This window comes from Polyodon spathula, chromosome 8 (genome assembly GCF_017654505.1).
Source record: "Polyodon spathula isolate WHYD16114869_AA chromosome 8, ASM1765450v1, whole genome shotgun sequence".
In the NCBI taxonomy this organism is placed as follows: Eukaryota; Metazoa; Chordata; class Actinopteri; order Acipenseriformes; family Polyodontidae; genus Polyodon; species Polyodon spathula.
The window spans coordinates 38,373,854-38,395,371 of record NC_054541.1 but is presented as its reverse complement, the minus strand read 5'-3'; the positions used below and the strand labels follow the sequence as shown (position 1 = coordinate 38,395,371).

General features: G+C 34.7%; 1 protein-coding gene across 1 annotated transcript in view; it reads left to right on the top strand.

Moving 5' to 3' along the window:
- LOC121319912 (semaphorin-3A) overlaps window positions 1-21,518 on the top strand; it is a 129,566-nt gene that overhangs the window by 65,912 nt on the left and 42,136 nt on the right. Inside the window, exons 2-4 of the mRNA XM_041257869.1 lie at window positions 3,386-3,570; window positions 18,994-19,154; window positions 20,989-21,051. Of these exons, the coding sequence (XP_041113803.1) occupies window positions 3,459-3,570; window positions 18,994-19,154; window positions 20,989-21,051 (336 nt within the window). The 5' untranslated portion in view covers window positions 3,386-3,458. The remainder of the gene's footprint in view (window positions 1-3,385; window positions 3,571-18,993; window positions 19,155-20,988; window positions 21,052-21,518) is intronic.

Below are 21,518 nucleotides of genomic sequence, written 5' to 3'. Positions count from 1 at the left end.
CAGCATCCCTTGTTAATCTGGTAGATAATCTGAAGATGCTGTGGATGAGGCGTATGAGAGGAAGAAACTTTGGTATGCTCAACTGGCTGCTGAAGCAGAACAGCGAGGATGGAGAGTCCGGGTTTACCCAGTGGAGGTGGGTTGTCGAGGATTTGTGGCACACTCTACAACCTGGTTTCTAAGAGACCTCGGGTTCAGTGGCCAAGAATTGAGTCGCACAGTGAAGAACTTATGTGAAGCAGCAGAAAGGAGCAGCAACTGGCTGTGGTTGAGACAGAAAGATTCTGGATGGGGATTTCAAGCACAATAGAAAGAAAGCAACGCTGATGTACAGGTAAGTAAGCTGGGCTGAGCTGAGTGGGGGATGGAGGGGGGGGGTGATGCTGGGATGCCAGAATCACTGTTGAGCCCTCTTGAGGTGTCATGGGCTAGTCAACGAAACACAGAGGATGGAAGGTGCCCACTTAAATACCCCAGAGATGTACCCTACTTAGCTCAATCCAGACGGTTGTCATGCTGATGCGCTGGGGAGACCACACTGGGTTGATCCCCGGAGCCAGCATCGTAGCCGTTGTGTGTTCTGATGGGCAGAGGGGTCAAAATGAGCTGATCCTTGGACCCAGCATTACACTTCAGCAATCAGCACCAGACAGAAGGATATCTACATCATCAGATGGAAAACAATGCAAATGGATGGAGATGCAGATGGATCACATTAGTATACTGCAAAGCTGCGTCTTAGTTGGTGCTTTTCTTGGCGAGAGCTGAGTTCAAATCAGCATAAATTTAACATCTACTCTCATGTAACGAAAATCTTAATCACATCCATCGATCAACATACAATTGACATAATACATATCACAAAAAATGATATGGACAGTCAAAACTTTATTATATACTGATGCACAAAATAAACGCAACTGCCAGGTCTAATGGATTGAATCAAGTATTTTAAACATAGCTATCAAACAAAATCACAAAAAATGTGAACAAAAATACAGATCAAAGAATCATGATGAGTTTTCAGTATGAAACATGACACATTGTCAAAATGAAAACATTACAAAGTTAGTATGACCTCCCTGAGCATTAACACAATCCTGGCAGTGTTGACGCATAGACCTGATCACTCTCTGGATAGACTGCTGTGGGATGTTCCGCCACTCTTCCTGTGCAGCTGCAGCCAGCTGGTGAAGGTTTGCTGGTCGTGGCTGTCTCCTGTGGACGACATTGGCGATTTGGTCCCACAGCAAGACTGCAACATTGCTTTCTTGGAGTCGTGCAATTGTAATCCTGGCTTCTCTGGACTAGTCTGCTGATTGTTGAAGCAGAACATCTCATTTTCCGGGAAACTTCTCTCACAGACAGGCCGCCTTCAATCACACTGAAAGCAACCAGGCAATTTTCATTACTCAAGTGGGGCATGGTCGTATCTTTCACTGTTCTTGTGTTAATTAAAATCATGTCTTTTCAAATGGCTATTCATACAGAGTCTTAATCAACTCATTTTAGCAATTTTAACTCAACTCAAATATCAAACACTGAGCACCTGGCGTTTCTATGCAATCACATGTCTTGAGCTCAGTATTTTGTTATCCCAAAGAAGAATACTACTCAAACAATCAACAAACCTATCTGCTCACTATTTAAAATGTAAATAACATAATATATGTGCCCAATGAGCTATTGATGTAAAACTTAGACTGTTGCATTTTCATTGTACATCAGTATATTTGCCTCAAGGTTTTTCTACATATTACTCATATAGGTAGTGACCTACTGTTTGACATTACTATGTTGGTTACAGTTCCTGTTACTGTCTTCAGTTTATTTTATCTGCCTTGGGGTGTGAACATACGGGTTTCCAAAACTATTAGTATGCTTTGTTTGTTTGTTTGTTTGTTCAGAATCACCTTCAAATTCTCAACCTTTGAAGGATAACGGTTATCCTTAACCCCATTTCACTGTGTCAAATTCTATATTTTAATATAAATTTAAAAAAAAAAAAATCAAGTTGGTGTTGTGAAATAAAAATGCATGACAAAAAGTTGAAAAAGAAAAAACATTTCTAATCATCAATACAGTAGAAGTGTATATCAGGTGAAGATGTTTCCACTTTTAATATTTTGCCCGGTATTAAAAGCATCATGTAGACACTTTTGACACATTAAACATATTTCACTCAAATAATTAGTACAGTTCTGTGATTTAAATTGTTTCTGCAAAACATACAGTATTTCAAAAGGCAAGGAGATATTTCAGGTGTGTGCTTGTGGTGTGTATCATGCTTTGTCAAGTTGCGCAACAGGATTTCTTTACACTTTTATTTTAAAAAGTCAAACAACAAATGTAAAACTGCTGAATTTCTTTATGTTTGTTGTTTTTGACAATATAATGCGTAGTAATGTAATTAAAATTGACAATATATTTTGTTTTTGTATTCAATCTGTTTTGTTGCATATACTTTCATTTGCAAGCACAACCCAATTAATCATGCCATACAATGGTTTCTTAAATTCCTAAACTATAGGGAGGGGGAGCCTAAGGCAACTCTAACTCTACCTATCACCTGTCAGTTTCCTTATAAGGTATACTAATACTTTTAAAGTTGTTCCTTTCAAAGAAAAAAAACAATATTAGTAGAGGAAACATACTTTCTCTGTATTGTACACATTCTTAAAATGAGTTCTTTGTGTGAAGACACTAACTGCAGTTTTTTATATTTAAAAATGTACTATACATGAAATTACATTTGTTGATCTTAATACATAACGTGAACTGTAACTCTTATCTGGAAATGCAGTGGCAGTCTGCATAGCACAGTTTCCACAGCTTCTCACCTTCAGAGAAACTACAGGGAATGTGTGAAGCAGACTGCCCTCAGCCCTGCTCCACATGTGTTTTTTTTTTTTTTTTTTTACACCACCAGAGGAAAAGAGGTGGGTCAGACTTGCCTGTGTTCCTACTGTCAGACAGCCTGGAGAGAGAGCTGAGAAAAAACCTGTCAAGGGGGATCTTCTGTCATCTCCCTGCAGGCAGTGGAACATAGTTAGACCTACAACTCTCTCGCGCTCTCTCTCAGTAGCTCACTCTCTCTCAGTCGGTGTAGCTGAGCTCAGTCAACTGAAGCTGAGGACAGGATTAGCTGCTGCCAGTGGCTATAAAAAAGCTGCCTTGAGAAAAAGGCACTGCTGCAGCAGAAGCCCTTGCTAGTTTTCTTTCCAGACCACAGTTGTGCCTCATTAGTCACTGCATCTAGATCTTTGGACATTTGTTGATGTTGTTTAAAGTTTTCTTTTGACTTAAACCAGGAGCAATGTGAGCAAAGCTTTTGGGAACTGTCTCTTCTCAGTGAAACTGACCTAAATCACCTGTTGATCTTCAGATTTTAGGATTCTGTTTTGAACTGCGTGGTGTCTTTGCTGAAGGACTGCACACTGAATTTCTACACTGGGACCATGGACTACCTCATTGGGATTGTATTGCTACTCTCCGGGGTATCTCTGCCAGCAAGTGTGCACTCTCAACAGGGAAGGAGCAATGCCCCTCGGCTCAGACTGTCTTATAAAGGTAAGTCATGTTTATGTGTTTGTGTGTGTTTAAATCTGTACAGCTGTGATTCATGTTAAGGTGAACACTATTGTTAGGTTGTCTTTGTGTCTTTATTCATTTATTTATTTATTGTTCACAATGTAATAGCTTCCATGTGCTCAAGACTTACTTAAAGCACTGCAGCCTTAATGATATAAAACTGCTTCAATGGATGCTTCTAAACAGGTGATGTTTAAGTATTTTTTAATAAATCATTTTATTATACCTTTGACATTATATTTTTTCTTCATATTTCAATTTTCTTTGCTTTTTATTTTGATATTGTAGACAGATAGGAAATGGATATCAATTTATCAGACAAAGTTCTAAAATCAACTGACTTGATTGATATAAATGAATGAAAAACAAACAAAAAAAATGTGTTAACAGGCAACTTTGCTTGAATGTTACATATTTGGTTATTTTGACACAAACACACACTGTTGTATTTGAACAATAAGAATGTTATAATGTGTGTAGTGTCCCTTTATATGTCCCAGGGCCTAAATGTGGCTCCTAAGCAAACTTCATCTAAAAACACAATACTGTAAGCACCATGGTATCACTGAACTAGATCCATTAATTATAATAATTATATGAACTAGGCAGCAGGAATGTCTTTCTTTAATAAAAGCATTAATAGCATTAATAATAATAAAACAGTTGCTACTTTTTAACAGTATTTTGAAGATTAGTAATCTGTATTCACTAGAACATTGTACGCATTGCTTGCCAACTGACTAAAAAGTAAGACACATGGAGCATGTTCAGGGTGGTTATGGTAATATGCATGACATTTTAGCCTTATGTGATATTAATTTTATGTCCTGTGTTTAAAATGATCCTGCAGTTTTTTGTTTTGCTTACAAATATACAGATTTAAGGAAATTCATTCTTTCTTTGAATGTATGCTTGTATAGAATGGATTCATTAGTTCATATAGGAAATATATTTTTGAGGTTGGAAGTAGTGTTTACAATTCCTGTGCGTTAACTACAGTATACTGATGTCAGATATGTGTGTGTGCGCTTATATATATATATATATATATATATATATATATATATATATATATATATATATATATATATATATATATATATATATATATATTTATTTTTTATTTTAAACCCAGCCATTGTACTTCTAATATCACATTTATTTTTGGTTATGATATACCACTACTTCAGTGAAATGCATAACATATTTTTATATTGTATATTGTGTGAAGTTAGGAATAAATTAAACATGTTTTATTTACTTCATAGACTAGCTTACAAGATAAATTCAACAACAATACATTAAATCTGGGTTATATTAAGATATTTATTTAAGAAGGTACAGACCTATGCCAGTATAGTATATTATATCCATATATGTAAGACATTCTACCAAGACAAAATTCAAGAGTTAGTGCTAGAAATATTTAAGAAAATTTCCATAGAGGAGCTTGGTGAATTGCATCATCAAACTACTGTTTCAGAACTAGTTCCATACCTCATATTTATAAAGCAGATGGCTGTCATATTCTGTGTTTGTTTACGCCCAGTTCCATTAAAATTGTAACTGGGGAAAAACTATTACTTGAACTGAAATAGCACAGCATTGCCAATGGCCTAATTATCTAACAAATATATACCGGTATATTATTATACACCTTTGTTTTCTTAGGACATGAAATTGTATTTTACTAAATGCCTTTTCTCAGCTTTAAAGTACATTCTCCTTCATTTCCAATATGCCCCATGCTCAAATACAAATATTTTCAATGAGTTGTCAAAAACTATTTGGAATACTAATCCATACTCTAACCAAATGGGGGTAATATCCTGCAATTCTCCCTTCCATATCCCATCTGTAAAATATATTAAGCGATCAACACTTTCCCCTGCATTCCGAGGCAGCCAAAACATGTTACCATCTGCTGATTTAATGGCACTCTTAGCATTTTAACATATTGTCCTATAATGTTTGCTTAAGAAGTAGTACATTACAATAAAAAACCAACATGATATACAGCAGTATAAAAAAAATAAACAAAGGCTGGTGGTGTGGGTTAATTTGGAGATTTCCTTTAATAGTCCAACATTTTATTTGAACCTCAATCTGAAAATAATTTCTTCTTGATTATTCCCTCAAATTTTGACAAACGAATTAACGGTTACCTGTTAATATATTTTCTAAGCTAAGTTGTGTAATCAATTACAGTACAAAAGCTGCTGACTACCAGAGATTGCAAATGATGGAAAACGTATTACTGCGAGCATCCTATGGAATATTCTGTTTCCCACAGGTGTTTAAATTGTGCTCTTTTTTTGGTGTCTATAGAATAGGTTTCCAGCGTTCTCCATAGGGTGTAGTCCGGATAGATATAATGAGGAGAGTTTCCAAAAGTAAACCCAGTGGGAGAGACTGGTTGTTAAGAACCTGTCATTCTGTTTACATGTATCCAGCATAGTAATTAGGTAAAATAAATGGTAAGAAGAATGCTTTGCACAGGACCGTGCAGAGAAGCAGAATGTGATCTTTTTTTTTTTTACTCCTTATACTGACGTGACCTTTTTGTTTCCTAATGTCAGAGGTTTTATTAACAGAAGATACAGGTTGAAGGCACTTGTCATTGCTCTATAAACAAAGCCTGCTTTATAATTATCCATTGGATTGCCTTTCTCTGTAATTCTTATGTTACTTGGCTCTGTATAGCAATCACCTCATATGTATTATGTGTGGCAAAATTGCTTTCCGTCTTCATTGGATCTGTAGTACATTTGAGAAAACACTGCTTACATTGCATTTGTTGCGACCATTGCTGATTAAAACATAGTATAATTAATTGCTTATTTATTTATTGAAATAGATCAACAGTTGTGTGGTCACTGACAAGCAGACTTGAAGATTTTCCACTTCCAAAAAAGTGTTACTTTACTAGAAATATAAAACTTGTTTATTTATACATTTCCCCATTTAGCCACATGCTGCTTTTATTGATGTTGATGAAAACTTGCTCTATGACATGAGAAAAAACATTAGTATTCTGTTTAAATTTAGCCATGTAAATGAAGGGAGGCTCTTTATTTATTTAGACATTTTTTGTAAATTGTGTTCCTAAATACCTTTCAACTGGGCTTGAAATTGAAAAAGCTGATGATCAAAGTTTTGGAAGGAGTGGGGATGGGCCAACAGAAAAGTGGAGCAAAAAAAAAAAAAAAGTTCCAAGAAATTCCTACTGAAAATAAATAACAGCTACACTACATGAAATGGTGGCATTAATCTTTGGCTAACCAGGCTTTACACTGCAATCATATCTAGGTCAAAAGTGCCATGTTATTGTATCTGTCATTGACATACTTTTACCACAGACATTAATTATACAGCTTGAGTTATTAAGTGTATGGTTTATGGACTGCTAGGATGTTTTAAGTTTTGGGTTGTTAAATTATACCACCAGTATCCATCCCAACAAGTGTCAGCATTCCTCTTGGTTAGTAAAGTACAGAATTACCATGATTCATATAAAAAGCTCTGTGCTATTACTTACGTCCCTCCATGAAATCAAATAAACAGACTTTATGCCAAGATAAAACATTTCTGGAACTCTGCAGCTCCCCAGAAAAAAAAAAAAATCAAAACAAAAAACAAAACAGAAATGTCTTAAGCAACTGTGAATGTTTCAGTAACTAGTCTTGCTCACTACAGATATTGAAAGCTTGCACCTCATTTTTCAATCTAATAAGCTGTAGAAGATTTTTTTTTCCCCCTAAACCATATGTCTTACAGAGTTAATCAGGTTAGAATTGGAACTGTGCTTTGCTGTTACTGGGTTCAATCATTATGTAAACCATTAAGTCAGTGGGATATACTGTATCTGAAATTGTTTTAAAAGAATTACAGTCTATGTCTCCGCAGGTCTTGATTTTTTGTGATTGATTGTTTTTTTGTGACTGATTGTTATAACAGTTAGCGAAGCAACACCAAAGCATGCCATTTACCCATAAGGTTGACCAATGTTAAAATATGTATTACGGCATTGCTATTAATAGCATCATGCGTGCGAAGTGGATGTGCTTTATACCCAATTGTCTTGTTCTTTTATGTCTGAAGATGAAAGTCTGAGATTAATTAAGACACTTATTTAGTTCTACAGAAATGTAGATGCATTTAGTATTAAAATGTATTTTAAAAATAGCTGCTACCTTGCTTTTATAGACCACTTACAAAGAAATGTTGCAGTTAAGGCAGGTTAACTCTGTGTCTACTTGGGATTAATAGATTAACATTTTAATACAGTTTGAGCCTTAAAAAGGCAGACCTAATCCAGTGCCATCACCGCTTTGCTTGTGGGACTGTACAGTAGGTAATGTGGACGGCTCTTTGTCTCTCATCTCCTTACCTTAAGGATAAAAGCTCTAATAGCCCAATGCCCACAACCAGTATAGACTGCTACTAGCCGGGAGCTTCCCTCTCACACGGACATCGCCTTCAGCAGGAAACAAAGCCTTTCCTGGTGGGATAGTACTATCAAAGCAAAGAGGTATAAACATTGCTGATGTGCCAGTCGTTGTAGGCATTAATCCTGTACGAGATGTGTGTTTTTTTAACCTTATTAGACACCCTGGCAATACAATACAGCAGGCACCCTTTATGGTTCCCCTTGTAACAACTAAGAAATCATTATCAAAATAATGTATATAGTTTATGATCGTTTTTCATGTTTTATTGGACTTGGATTAAAATGTCAGGAGAAATGTATGTAAATATTTCCTAGCAGCACATGCCTCTTACTGTCGGAATAATGCATCTTTCAATTCATAGAGGGATTACCTTTCAATCAGTAACCATTGCCACTCCTCGTCAGGGGTTTGTCCACAAAAAGAGCTTCTCCAAAGCAACTGGCAATTAAGCATTTGAAACGATGAACCAGGGCCTCATAATTCCCACATTATTAACTTGCTACAAAACTATTTCAACTATTAACAACATTCAGTAAAAATAAATCCCTGCAAATGCCAGACATTCAATCAACTAATAAATTACCAGAAAATCAGACTTTATGTGACAAAAGTCATGAGAAAGCCTGATAAACCACTTAGACAAGCTGACCAGTTTTTCTCTCAAACATCATTTAACCTTTTCATACAATTCTACTTGCAATACGAGTGATTTTCTTTGTCTCTTCACTGTATATGTTTTCTCTTTAGTTTATATTTTGTTCATGTGGAGAACAAAACCCTGTTCACAACTTGTAGACCCAGCTTCTGTATATTTTTGTAGTATGTTTTCTTTACACTTGGGTAAGATTTTTATCCACAGAAATGTGAAGAATCAAAAGAAGAATGGTTGCTTGTATAATGGGTTTTCTTGACTTTTCTTGACACATTTTATATTATATTTGATTTACACAGTATTCTTCTTCTTCTTCTTCTTCTTCTTCTTTCTTCTTCTTCTTCTTCTTCTTTCTTCTTTATTATTATTATTATTATTATTATTATTATTATTTTTATTAGATTTTTATTAGTATTAAAATTATTATTAGTCATAGTAGTTGCATAATTAAATAATACAAACTGATATTTTAAAATCATACCATTCATTTTTTTTATTTTTTAGGTAACAGGAGGTTAACCTAAAAAATAATACAATCAAGGGACCAATGTCTGCTTCTGCTTCTCTATAAACATCTGATATTGTCACAGGATAACAAGCTCTGTGATACAAATAAAGAAGCAGTTTTAATCCAAAGGTGTCAGACACACCTGAGTGTTGTTGTTATTGCATTGTTAAAGTAGAGGGAAGTGATGGAAAATAACTTCAGAGCGATAATCCATTGTTGTACAATACTTGTGTTCAGAACAATGTTGACATTTGACTTTGTCCTGTTCACAGTTTTTAAGAATAGAAATCAATAGTTCTTCTATTTCCCGGTGAGCAAGTTGAAGGAGAGCCTAGGAAGATTACTGTTTCATGCAGATCAAGCTGTGATCTTGTGAATTAAGACAAGAAAAGGATGTGAGAAGGAGCCACATACCCTCGGTTAAGCAATCCCCCCCCCCCCCCCCCCCCCCCCCCCCCTTTAGAACTGCTGCAATAGAAAGAGGCTGCTTTCAGTTACAACAGTAGTTTACGGTCACATAATAGCAAGGAGTAGTTGAAAGACGTCTTTTCAGGCTGCTCTTTATAGACATCATAATTGTGTTATCTGGTCACCAGTGAAGAGAAAATAAGTTGTTCATATCCCTGATCCCAGATGTATTAGCAAATATGCTCACATTTGAGATATATTGAACTGCCTGGGACAGGGAAAGGTTTTTTTTAAGTTCTGCTCTGAAGAGACTGCAATTAAACAAATTTATTATCAGAGGTAGTGTGGTCCAGTGGTTAAAGTCCAAGGCTTGTAACCAGAAGGTCACTCTGCTATAATAATAATAATAATAATAATAATAATAATAATAATAATAATAATAATTGAATACATTCATATATTGATAAAACCCATCACTGCACTTCTAAAGTGTTATAGTATTGTGGTTATTATAGTTTAGATTTGTATGTGTATAAATTATAATTGTAATTATAATTGAGTATTACTGTAACTTATACTGTAATTTCAACTATGTTTTTTACTGCAGATGTGTTTTTTTTTTTTTCCGTGGTGACTCGGGAGAGGCGAAGATGAACACACTGTCCTCCGAAGCGTGTGCCATCAGCCTTTTTATTTTTCACATTGCAGACTCGCCGTGCAGCCACCTCAGAGCTATAGTGTCGGAGGACAACACAGCTCTGGGCAGCTTACTGGCAAGCATGCAGGCGCCAGGCCAGACTACAGGGGTCACTGGTGCGCGTTGAGCCGAGGACACCCTGGCCGACCTAAGCTTCCCCTGGGAGCTCCCGTCTACGGTCGCAGATGGTTCTTGAGATCCATCTTGGCAGCTGCCGATGTACAGCAGTCAGACACTTCTCATCTATCTAGGCTTAGTTTTAATGCCGCTTTTGACAATTCAAAAAATGACAACCACTTGTCTTTCATACAGTTGTGGTAGAGGCATCCCACAACCACACAACTCTGTGTCATTTTGGGAAAATGAGTTATACAGCATACGGTAGTTACAGTTAAAAGGGGTAATGTACAACAGCTATTGTAAGCAAGTACAGTAACGAAATTACTATTCACTATTACCTGTTCTAAAGTATGTTTTGGACTGCCTTTTTTTAAAAATAAGTTATTTTTTTTCTGTGCAGAAAAACTAATCTGCAGAAATATTGCATATTTAGGCTATGGGAATAAAACATACTTAGAGATTATTGTTTAAGTTAAAAATGTACACATTAATATTTTATTATTTAGAACGATAGTTTTTATTTAGATTTAATAAACTTCAATGCAGTTATGGGCAACCATTTTCTTTTTTTGGCAACCATAAAGAAAAAATAGGAGCCTGCTGGTGCCTAAAATAAAAAGCTTACTTTGAGCAGTGATCTAACTTACCATCGCCCCTGTTAAATCCAGATTAACTCAGCACAACATATGTGCTCCTGTGGTGCCCTGGGTCAATAAAGAATCGATTGTGAATCCCTCCACCACAGAAGAGGGTAGATCCTATGTCACAGGGATTAGATATGCAAGGAGAGTGCTGTAGGTTTCCACAATTGTTCTAGAAATGAAAGAACATTATGCGCTGCCGTGTTGAATGCTCTATATGAAGCAGTACACAAAATGTATTTCTATTAGTTTTTGCCTGCAACATGTTTAGATCTCTTTTAACAGAATACTGTGAGGGATGAAGATGACAGAGAAGATATCAGATGGTGTTGCTTACTGTTACTATCAGCTGATATAACAATCTGTCAACAGGGTAGTGATTCATCATTACCATGAGTGCTGTGCTGTGCTTCCTTTCCACACCTAGCACCAAGGTTATGCTAACAATGCCATTTTCATGAGATGTCTCATTTATCTTATCATTAAATGCTTTCAGCCCAGTGAGGTTGATACCATCTCTTCTCCTTTTGTGTCCTTTTATCTCCCTGTTACAGCTTTATTTGTACCTTTCCTCTTTATCCTACTCTTTTGTGTGTTTGTGTGTGTGTGTGTTTGGAGGGGGGGCGGTGAGGTATAAATGTGCTGGTTATACAGAATAAAGCAGATGGTAAATTACTTGAAAGAGAGATGTTACTTTCCTATCTAAAGGAGTCAAATCACTTTCCCTAAACCGTACATTTTCTGTTTACAGCTAACTTGAGATTTTAAGGGTTTGCAGAGTCAAATTGACTTTGTATAAGAATTGATCATGCATGGCCCTGATGATTCAAAACAACTCTTAGTATCAGATAACCAATCTTCAATGTAATTAAAATATATTACCTTCATTTGTATCCATGGAGGTTTGTTAGCGGGATTTAAAGCTGTGTTACAGTTAAAATATGGATTTAAAACAGAATCGTGGTGAAATGTACAAAAATGCTTCCACACAAAAACTCCAGAAGAATGTGCCCATGATCATAGGGAATTCATTGTGGAAGACAACAAAGGAAAGAAGGTACAACTTAAGTGTGCAAGTACTGTCGAGTTACTGCTATACATATTTTATCAGAAAAAAAAAAGCTCAAGTATTTTGGAAAGTAACTGAAAACACTCATTTCATACAGTATTCAACAAAAGCCCCGAAAAAAACGATTTACATAAAACTCAAAAATAGCTAAAACTAAGCACCGAAAAATACATTTAATGAAAACCGATAAACAGAAACCCTAACTATATTATATGCAGTCATTAAGAAATGATGAAGACTTTCTACCAAGGCATGCCTTTTATGTGGGGGAACAATTATTTGAACCCTAATTTATATCGAAACTTCCAGTCAAAACACAAAATAATGTGACATAAGGCTCACTGTGAATCATCATGCATGTGTGCTCTTAACTACAATTAGACTATGCCTTCAAGGAATAGATTGTAAAAATGAGCTTCTATTTCCCCTTTTTTTGGTCAATGGTAAAGCATGACAAAGGGGAATATTATTGTTGATCTTACTTTTCAATCCCGTCAGCTCAAATTAAAGAAGGCCTGGTGCAAGATTTGTTCTTTAAGGTGCATTCCTTTTGTAAACACTAAGAGGGTGAGCTGGTTGAAACTTGCTGTTGGAGTGGAGGGGGTCCAGCAATAACATCAGTGGGTTCTCCCAACTCCCTGCTTCATGTGATTTTCTCAGTTCAAAAGAAAAGCAAACGTCTAACACCTGTTTAGTGTGGTAATTGTGCCGTGACAATCTCTAAACAGAAATTCCACTATCTGGAAAAGGCATACAGCTTTCAAACAGGGTTACTTAAATTCCCTTGTTGGGTGTTATTAAAAAGGAATGCAATTTTATTCACAGGATAATACTCCACACCAAAGTAACTATTAAAAAAAAAAATCATTTTTCAAAGCGACCAGATACTCTACTGAGGATTAAGAGGAATAAAAAGCTTGGCACGTACACTGCCTTTCAATGTGGTGGAGTCTAGTTTCAGAATTAGTACACCTGTGTAGTGCTTGACTTTCTGTTGTAACAGAAATTAGTTATGTTAAAGACATATTCATCTTTCTACTTAGGAAGGTGGAGCCCAATTAAGGTCAAGATAAGGTCAAGAGCTTCCACTCAAGGATTAAACATTCCTCCCACCCACTGCCCTCCAATACGGGCAATGAGATATTATATTCCCTTGACTAAAAATATAGGGAAAATACAGCTTTAGCTTTTAAGATAGGTGTTTTAAACTCGATTGACAAACCAGCATCCAATTGTCTTTTTCTCTATGGAGTTTGTCTTTAAATACAATCAGTGGGGGGGGGTATTTAATATATTTTACTAAGACAAGACAAATTTGAGATAAAGCATCATGTTATCAAGATTCCTGGTAATAGTCTTGGACAATGTAAAATTTTGAAAAAACATATTGGCAAAAAGCTTAATAAACTTTAGGTGCATGCAGGTATAACACAGATTATGTTAAATCATTCTTTCTTTCTTGCTTGCTTGTTTTCTTTCATCTTTTTTGCAAGTTTAGGCTATAGCACATGCACATGTGTGGCTAGGTATGCTTGCAGAAAGACCTACTGACCAAGGGCTAATCAATACTTTTGAAAAACTAACGGACCAAGGGATTAATAAATGAAAACTTTAGATTTGCGCAGCTAGTTTTGAGAAAATTCTATATATATATAGATATATATATATATATATATATATATATAATATATATATCAATGGATATATATATATATATATATATAATATATATTTAAAATTACATAATCCGGTGGGCTTTTTCGCGAAGTATTTTTAGAATGCAAATATGGCTATCAAATAAAGGAGATAATTACTTTCTTAAAAGTATGTAACCCAAGCTAAAAAATCAAAAAGGGTGGTATTGAATTGGAAAACCAAAAAAACTGTTGGAAATTAAGCTTATCCAATGTGAGTTCAGGTTACTGCTGCTCAAAAAGTATAAATATTCCACTGCTGCTAATCCTTTATGTTATGCTAAGAATAGACACACCGGTATTTAGTTAGCAAAAGAGAAATAAAAGTCTGTGTGGGGAGAGGGAAAAGATAACCTGTATTTTTGCTGTGAACACAGCAGCAATAATTAATCTTTAACCTGTACATAAACAAAATTGTGATTTCACTGGACAGCAGATCAACAGGGAAGACACGATTGGTCCACAATTCTGTCATTGGCTGGATCCAAACAACACCCTCCCTCAAAAATAGCCAATCAAACTCCCAACCCTTTTTCAGTTCTTTCAGCACCAGCCAATCCACTCCCTGCCTGCTTGAATGACGCCCCGCCTCCAACAACAAGTTTCGAGTCAGACTCAATACTACATGGACTATTCAACAGTTGTACATGTCCTGATAAATTATAATAAGAAAGAGTAAGACCCCAATAATAAATATGTCAGCAATAATAATAATAATAATAATAATAATAATAATAATAATAATAATAATAATAACACTTTCTCTACATGTATGTTGTTTTTCTATTCAAATTATGTTAGGGACTATTTTCCTCAGCGGAATGTTAACTGGCGAAATATCAGAAGTTCAAGGTAAATATAGGTTTTAAAGTTTTTTTAAAGAAAAAATAAAGAAATAAATAGTTTTCTAATAGCTATAGTGCCCTCTCGATGCGGGCTCTACCGTGTGGTAGATGACATTGTCTTTCGTTAGCACCCTCGTCTTCGGCTCAGGATGCATAACTCCAGTTGGGGTCATCTACCACACTGTAGAGCCCACATCAACGGGCTGTATCGCTTAATTAGGCACTTCACAAAATAAAGGAAAAATACATGTTTCTAAAACAAATTCAGTTTAAAATTGGATTAATTGTTCAGACTAGTTCAAAATAATCTACTTATTTACAGTTAGACATTTAAAACAACAATTGATTGCATTGGAATTAATCAATATTTTGTTACAGCCTGGAGTGTGGTGATTGTTTTCATGATGCAGTAGAAGTGGGTTCACGTGATCTTCCATCTTTTAAAAACAGCCAGCAAAAATGAAGCTATTCATCAAATCCTCCCTGACCACTTAAAAATGTACATGTTCAACAGAATTCCAAGCCATAACTAATTCAGCTCTATACTGAACACATTGCAAGTGTTTACTTTAGGCAGTGAAGGTTATTTATACTGCTGTCAGTGAAGATCATCCTTGCATTCATGCACATGTACAATAAACATACATGCCATGGCCAAAATGAGCTTCAGGCATGTAGCCAAGTTGAGCTATGTTGATATGACTCATATTAGTCTTTAAAGAAATGAAAGCACATGAGTTTCCTTCTCAGCTCTGCTGGTGCAAGCCTATCCTTTTGCCTCTCTCATGCATGAACTGCCAATTGTGTTTGATTGTGCAGTGGTTTTGTCCTAAATTGTGATGAACAAACTTGACCTGAGCCACCAATACAAAGTTTTATGCTGCTAATCTAAAGCCTACATTGATGAATAATAATGCATTATAATAATAGGGCCTACTGTTTAAAAAGATTAATATGCTGCTTAAACAAAGAAAATACAGTTAAAAATGACTCATCCTGCTTAACATTCAGAGAAAAGGCATTTATACCAGAACATGCTTAGTATGGTGTGTTATTTTATGAGTTAAAGTAGGTAGAACAAGCAAATCTTGCTCATCAGCTTTCCTGGCATCATTCAGAATGCAGCTGGCTTTTGCGGTTTACATTTTAGGCCATTCCCTTCACGTTATATTTAATGGGTTCTATTTTGAGTAAAGCCAATGCACATCCTTCAGGCGTAATAGGTCATACAGTATACACCACCAGATCAGTAACTGAGATGTACATAGACAGGAGAAGGAATTCTAAATGATGGAAAAATGCTTGCATCAAATGGTGACCAACATATTCTGCTTCTCTTCACCTTCTTTCTTTCTTTTAGATTTCATAGGCAGAGATGTGGTCATCAGCTGCTCGCCTCATTTAACATTCACAGTTCCTCAATGAAACACTGAGCAGCTTAGCGGGTACTATGTTTTCAATTGGTGTGACACACCCATGCTACATGATCCCTCCTGTGCATTCTTTGTCTGTGTTACGCATTTTTAAAGATCCCTTTCTCCCCCAAGAACAAGTCCACAGGGAACAATAAATGAGTGCATGACTTTAGCACTACACTAAAGTGAAATAATGCATCTCAGTAGCCACAATATCAACAGTGCATCAGTATATAAATGACAAACACTTTGTGCAGTTTTTTTTTCAACTAATTTGTTTACATGATAATATCAAATCTTCTGCCAACTAGACTAAGTTGATTTTTTTTTTTTTTTTTGCAGTAACAGTTATTGGAAATATATTCTAGATAGTTTTCTTTATATTACAATTGTTATTATTATATTAATAAGGTTCAGATCGTATCTGTTTCTCTTGTTCTTTTTTTATTGATATACAGTAAACAATACATGTGTTATTTATAGGAATTTCCCCAGTACAAATACCAGTTGAGATTCTGTTTTGAACTTTGATCACATATCATCACAAAGAATAAGAGTTATTATAAAGTAATCTGCTAGGTAGAGTCCACATGATAACATCTTAGCATAAGAGTTATGTGGACTAGAGACACTTAACAGTGGGAGTGTGTTCCTCAAGTGATAAATCAATTTCAATTCCCTCCCTTTACACTACAGAAAGGTTTTGATGATTGACAGATCTCAAGATAAGACATTGTGGTGCTTTGAAAGCTGAGATTGATAGAGCAGCTGTGAAAAGGATTGCAATGCATTTGCATTTATATTATTGATAAGATAATCCTCCTCAGTAACTAGCAGTGGGAACATATTGCCCCTAGCTGGGTCATCAAATTACTAAACTTATTCAGTTGATCACTTTATCTTTAAATGTATCAAACAATGTACATTATTTGTGATACAGTGTGGGCTGATGTTTTGTTTTGGGATAGTAATTGTAAATGTGCAAGAAGAAATTCAAAGTTTAGCAGGTTAGAGGAAAGACATTTCACGTTGTTATTTTTCTTAACATACTTTTTTAAATTTGCAATTTACCACCAGTGAATATTCCACAGCTACTAAATAAAACTGAGAAATGCATTTTCAAATTGTGTGATATAGCATTTTTTTTTTTTTTTTAAAAGATTGTTTCACTTTTTAAACTTCTATCTTTCAAACAGAATTATGCTCACAAAATCTGTCATCACAGATTGTCTTTTTTTTTTTATTAATGCTTGAATCAATACTGTTAACAAACATTGCTCTTCTTAGGCAAGCCATGCTTCTGATTTTAAAGAGAGACATTTTTATCATTGTTCATTAACATATAATGGATTTCTTTAGATGATACAGTGAAAGGCATTTGTAAGTTAAGTACCACTTTTCATTTGCATTAACTTAAGCATTGCATTGTGTTGCATTTTTTTTTTTTACAATGCACATATGATGTGATGCCCATTAAGCATTTTAAAAAGGTGGCCATATTCCAAGTTAGATCCCAGTCTAAAAAGGATTATTCTACATTATTCTACACATACTATTCAGGCAGTTCTGATGACTGTATGTTTGCAAATCCATTTTGTATGTTCTGTATATTTAAAGAACTTTGAGCATCTTGTTGCAAAAAATAGATCAGTTTGCCAAAAGCAGAGTATCCTTGAGGTATCTGTTTGCTCAGATGATCCTCAGTTGGTTGCATTGTGTATGTCAAATACTGTCAGTAAAGGCTGCTGCTTCCTGATTCCCATTTCCTGTTTTTTACCTCAGTCCTCCCCTGTAAGATTTATATTTATAACTACACCACTTAAGGGATTTCTTTTGCACATTGCACATAAAAAAAAAAAAAAAGAAATCCTAGCGCTTAGCAGTCTGCTCCCTAGTCAAATAATAATAATAATAATAATAAAAAAAAAAAAAAAAAAAAAAAAAAACATTCTGAACTTGAATGCAAACCACTAGGCTGTCGTTAATTATGCTATAAATATACCAAGTGATCCATAAGTCACAGGACAAAGGCATCAAATGTGGCGACAATGTTCTCAAAAAGGTGCCCTTCAGCAGTAAAACAACAACCAAATAAAATAGCGCCTCATTGTCCTTTGACTTATTTGTTAATAAGAACAAATAATTTGGTAAATTGCAAACAGTAAACACTAGCATAACAATTATTTATTACTATGTTTTTCTATTTACTAGTTTTAACTAATTTAAACCAATCAAGGTTCTTTCGATCTCCTCAAGGCTGTGACAAGTATTTTTGTACAGCAAGCACAGCCTCAACAATGAGGAAATGCTTGTCACACTAAAAATCTGCTGCCTTCATAGTAGATGTACTAATTTCTTGATTAATTAATTAGCTGTTAGTTTATTAAAACATGGGAAGTATTAGGGAGTCCTGTGTTCCAGAAACAAGATTTCATATGCCAGTGATTTAAAGCGGGATACTCAGTAATAGATAGCCTTTAAAAGTCTGCATTGGATCAGCATTCATCAACTTCATAAATCAGATGCCTGATACATTTCACTCCAGCTACATTCAGTTCCATGATAGTAACCTTCTATTTTACAAACACATTTCAGACTCCCTGGTGCACTAGTGAAAAGTGTTTGCAGTGGCTGTAATGTTGGAATTTAGGATACTGATCATTTCCTCACAGTCAGTGACATTTAATACAGCACCACCTGTTAATGAAAAACATGGACATTGTACAGAAGTGTTTTTCAGGATGTCAGTAATGTAACAATTGGATCATTGTATAGAATCAACATCTTCTGATGTATGTTATCATAAATGCATATGTATACATTTGGTTTGTTTATCTTCAGATCAAAAGTAGACAGCTAAATGCATATTTAGGTTAATTTATATGGTTTCCTTCCTTTGCAGAAATGATGGACTCAAACAATCTCATTACTTTTAATGGTTTAGCCAATAGTTCCAGTTATCACACTTTCCTGCTGGACGAAGAGAAAGGAAGGCTATTGGTGGGCGCCAAGGACCATATTTTTTCATTTAATCTAATCAACATTAACAAGGATTACCAAAAGGTAACAATGAATAATATCTGATGACATTTGGAAGTGGGAAATGTAAATCCTGTCATATTGGTGTAAATTGGTTTAATATATTGAACAGCTTAAATAATTGTGAACTGATGTACATTACAACTATACATACCTATGTCAGACCTGCATCTTCAACTGGCTTCTGTACCACATAAGACACTATTCTGATATATATATATATATATATATATATATATATATATATATATATATATATATATATATATATATACACACACACACACACATTCAATACATGACAAAGGGTAAAGCAATTGTACAGTATTACATTATGACAATGATACAATGTGAATACAGTATTTCATATTTTTCATAACTTTGCATTTCTAAACTTAAGTTTCAGTCCCGAATAATTTTTAGTACAATTCAAGAGTAAGCCGCATTTTTTAATTGAGAGTTGTTCTTGTTTTAAGTAGTTGATTACACCTGTATTGATTGTCACTAACTGATTGTTTATTGTATTGAGTATGACTTGTTTTTTTCTGTATTTGTATTATAATACGTTTTATTATGCCATTACCTATCTTGGCTAGGTCTCGCTTGCAAAAGTGAGTAATCTCAATGTGATTTCCTAGTAAAATAAGAGTTTTATAATAATATTAATAATTTTGGACTACCAGATGGGTCGATAGACAGTAAGGGGTTTCCCAGCTGGTTACCGGTTTTAAAGATTTATTTTACAGGCTAATTTAGCATGCCCAACAGGGGACTACCTTTCCACAGTAATGCACATTGTTAATATTTAAACAAGAACTGTCACGAAATCTAAAGGTATACCAAGCATGCTTGATGCACATCATACCTGTGGATGGATACTGAACCATAAATTGAAACAAAGAGAAGAGAAATGATTTTGTAAACCCCAGAATAGGTTTACTGCCATCCTAAAATTGAACCCAGCATTGAACCTTTCAAATCTTAAAAACGATACATATTTTCATTCTTTGCAGAGATCCTAAAGACTTAATTGATTTATTTTTATTTTTTAAATATAATAGTTTATTGATTCAAATACATTTTGAAGTCACCTTGCGTGCATATTATTTCGGTCTATAAGCTGAAAGAGAAGATGGGGAGAAATAAGTTGCTTTATATGCCTTGCTGAAATGGTTTACGGTAGTTTTCACAATGAGGGGCATTCGCTTTATTCTACGTGATAAACTTCAGTTCTTATGATACACTACCACGTATTTCACAATTTATGCCATATTTATGCCTTATTTGTGCATACATGATAAAAAAAAAAAAAGTAAAATAAATTAAAAAAAAAAAACAATTATAAAGCCATTGATAGCTTAAGTACATATTTTAATGCTGTGGAAGATGTTTTTGTTACAAATTAACTCACTCGTGTGAAAGTAAAAATGAACCTGTTTATAATTCAACTATGAAGATCAGCAGGTATTATAATAGATACAACTCAATATTGCAAGGAAACAAGTCCAAACCCCAGTCAGCCACCCATTACTGTTTGTGTTTATTCATTCTTCACACTGCAACCACATCTAAAGAGTAAATTTGGGAAATCAACAAATCACATCACGTTATTTCCATGCTTTCCCTGAGAATAGCACCTCACTAAATCATATTGTTATGAGACTGACGACCAGTAGTATCCCAGTCTGGAGTACATTGCACAGCTTATCAATTACAAAGTTGCTTTTTGGGACTGCACATAAATTTAACCATTTCTGCTGTGTGTGGATTCAATGTGAATGCTGACAAGATGCTTTTTAATAGAAGATATTTAAAGCATAATTATACTGTATATAATACAAGTTTATGCTAATTCTAGATTGTATGGCCTGCATCTCCAACAAGGAAGGATGAATGTAAATGGGCGGGAAAGGATATTTTGGTGAGTACATGCCACTCCTACAATTTTTTTTTGATGTGGTTTACCATTATGGCCAGATTCAAACAGAGCACACCTGTAGATTATCGACATCCTTTATTTCAGCACAATGTAGCATTTTAACACCTTCATAAAGGCAACATAACTGGATAACTTCATGCAAAGTGCCTCATAATCACTTTTAAAATTGACATAACCTGCTTATAAGTATTTCTAAAATGTTGTCATGATATTTGTCACTAACTGAGAAAAAAAAAAAAAAACTATATTTTGTGTAAGTTAAGGTCCTGCAAAAAAAAATACTATATATATATATATATATATATATATATATATATATATATATATATATATATATATATATATATATATATATATATATAGTGGCTCTCAAAAGTATTCACCCCCTTGGACTTTTCCACATTTTATTGTGTTACAAAATGGAGTTTTTGCTACTGATCAACACAAAA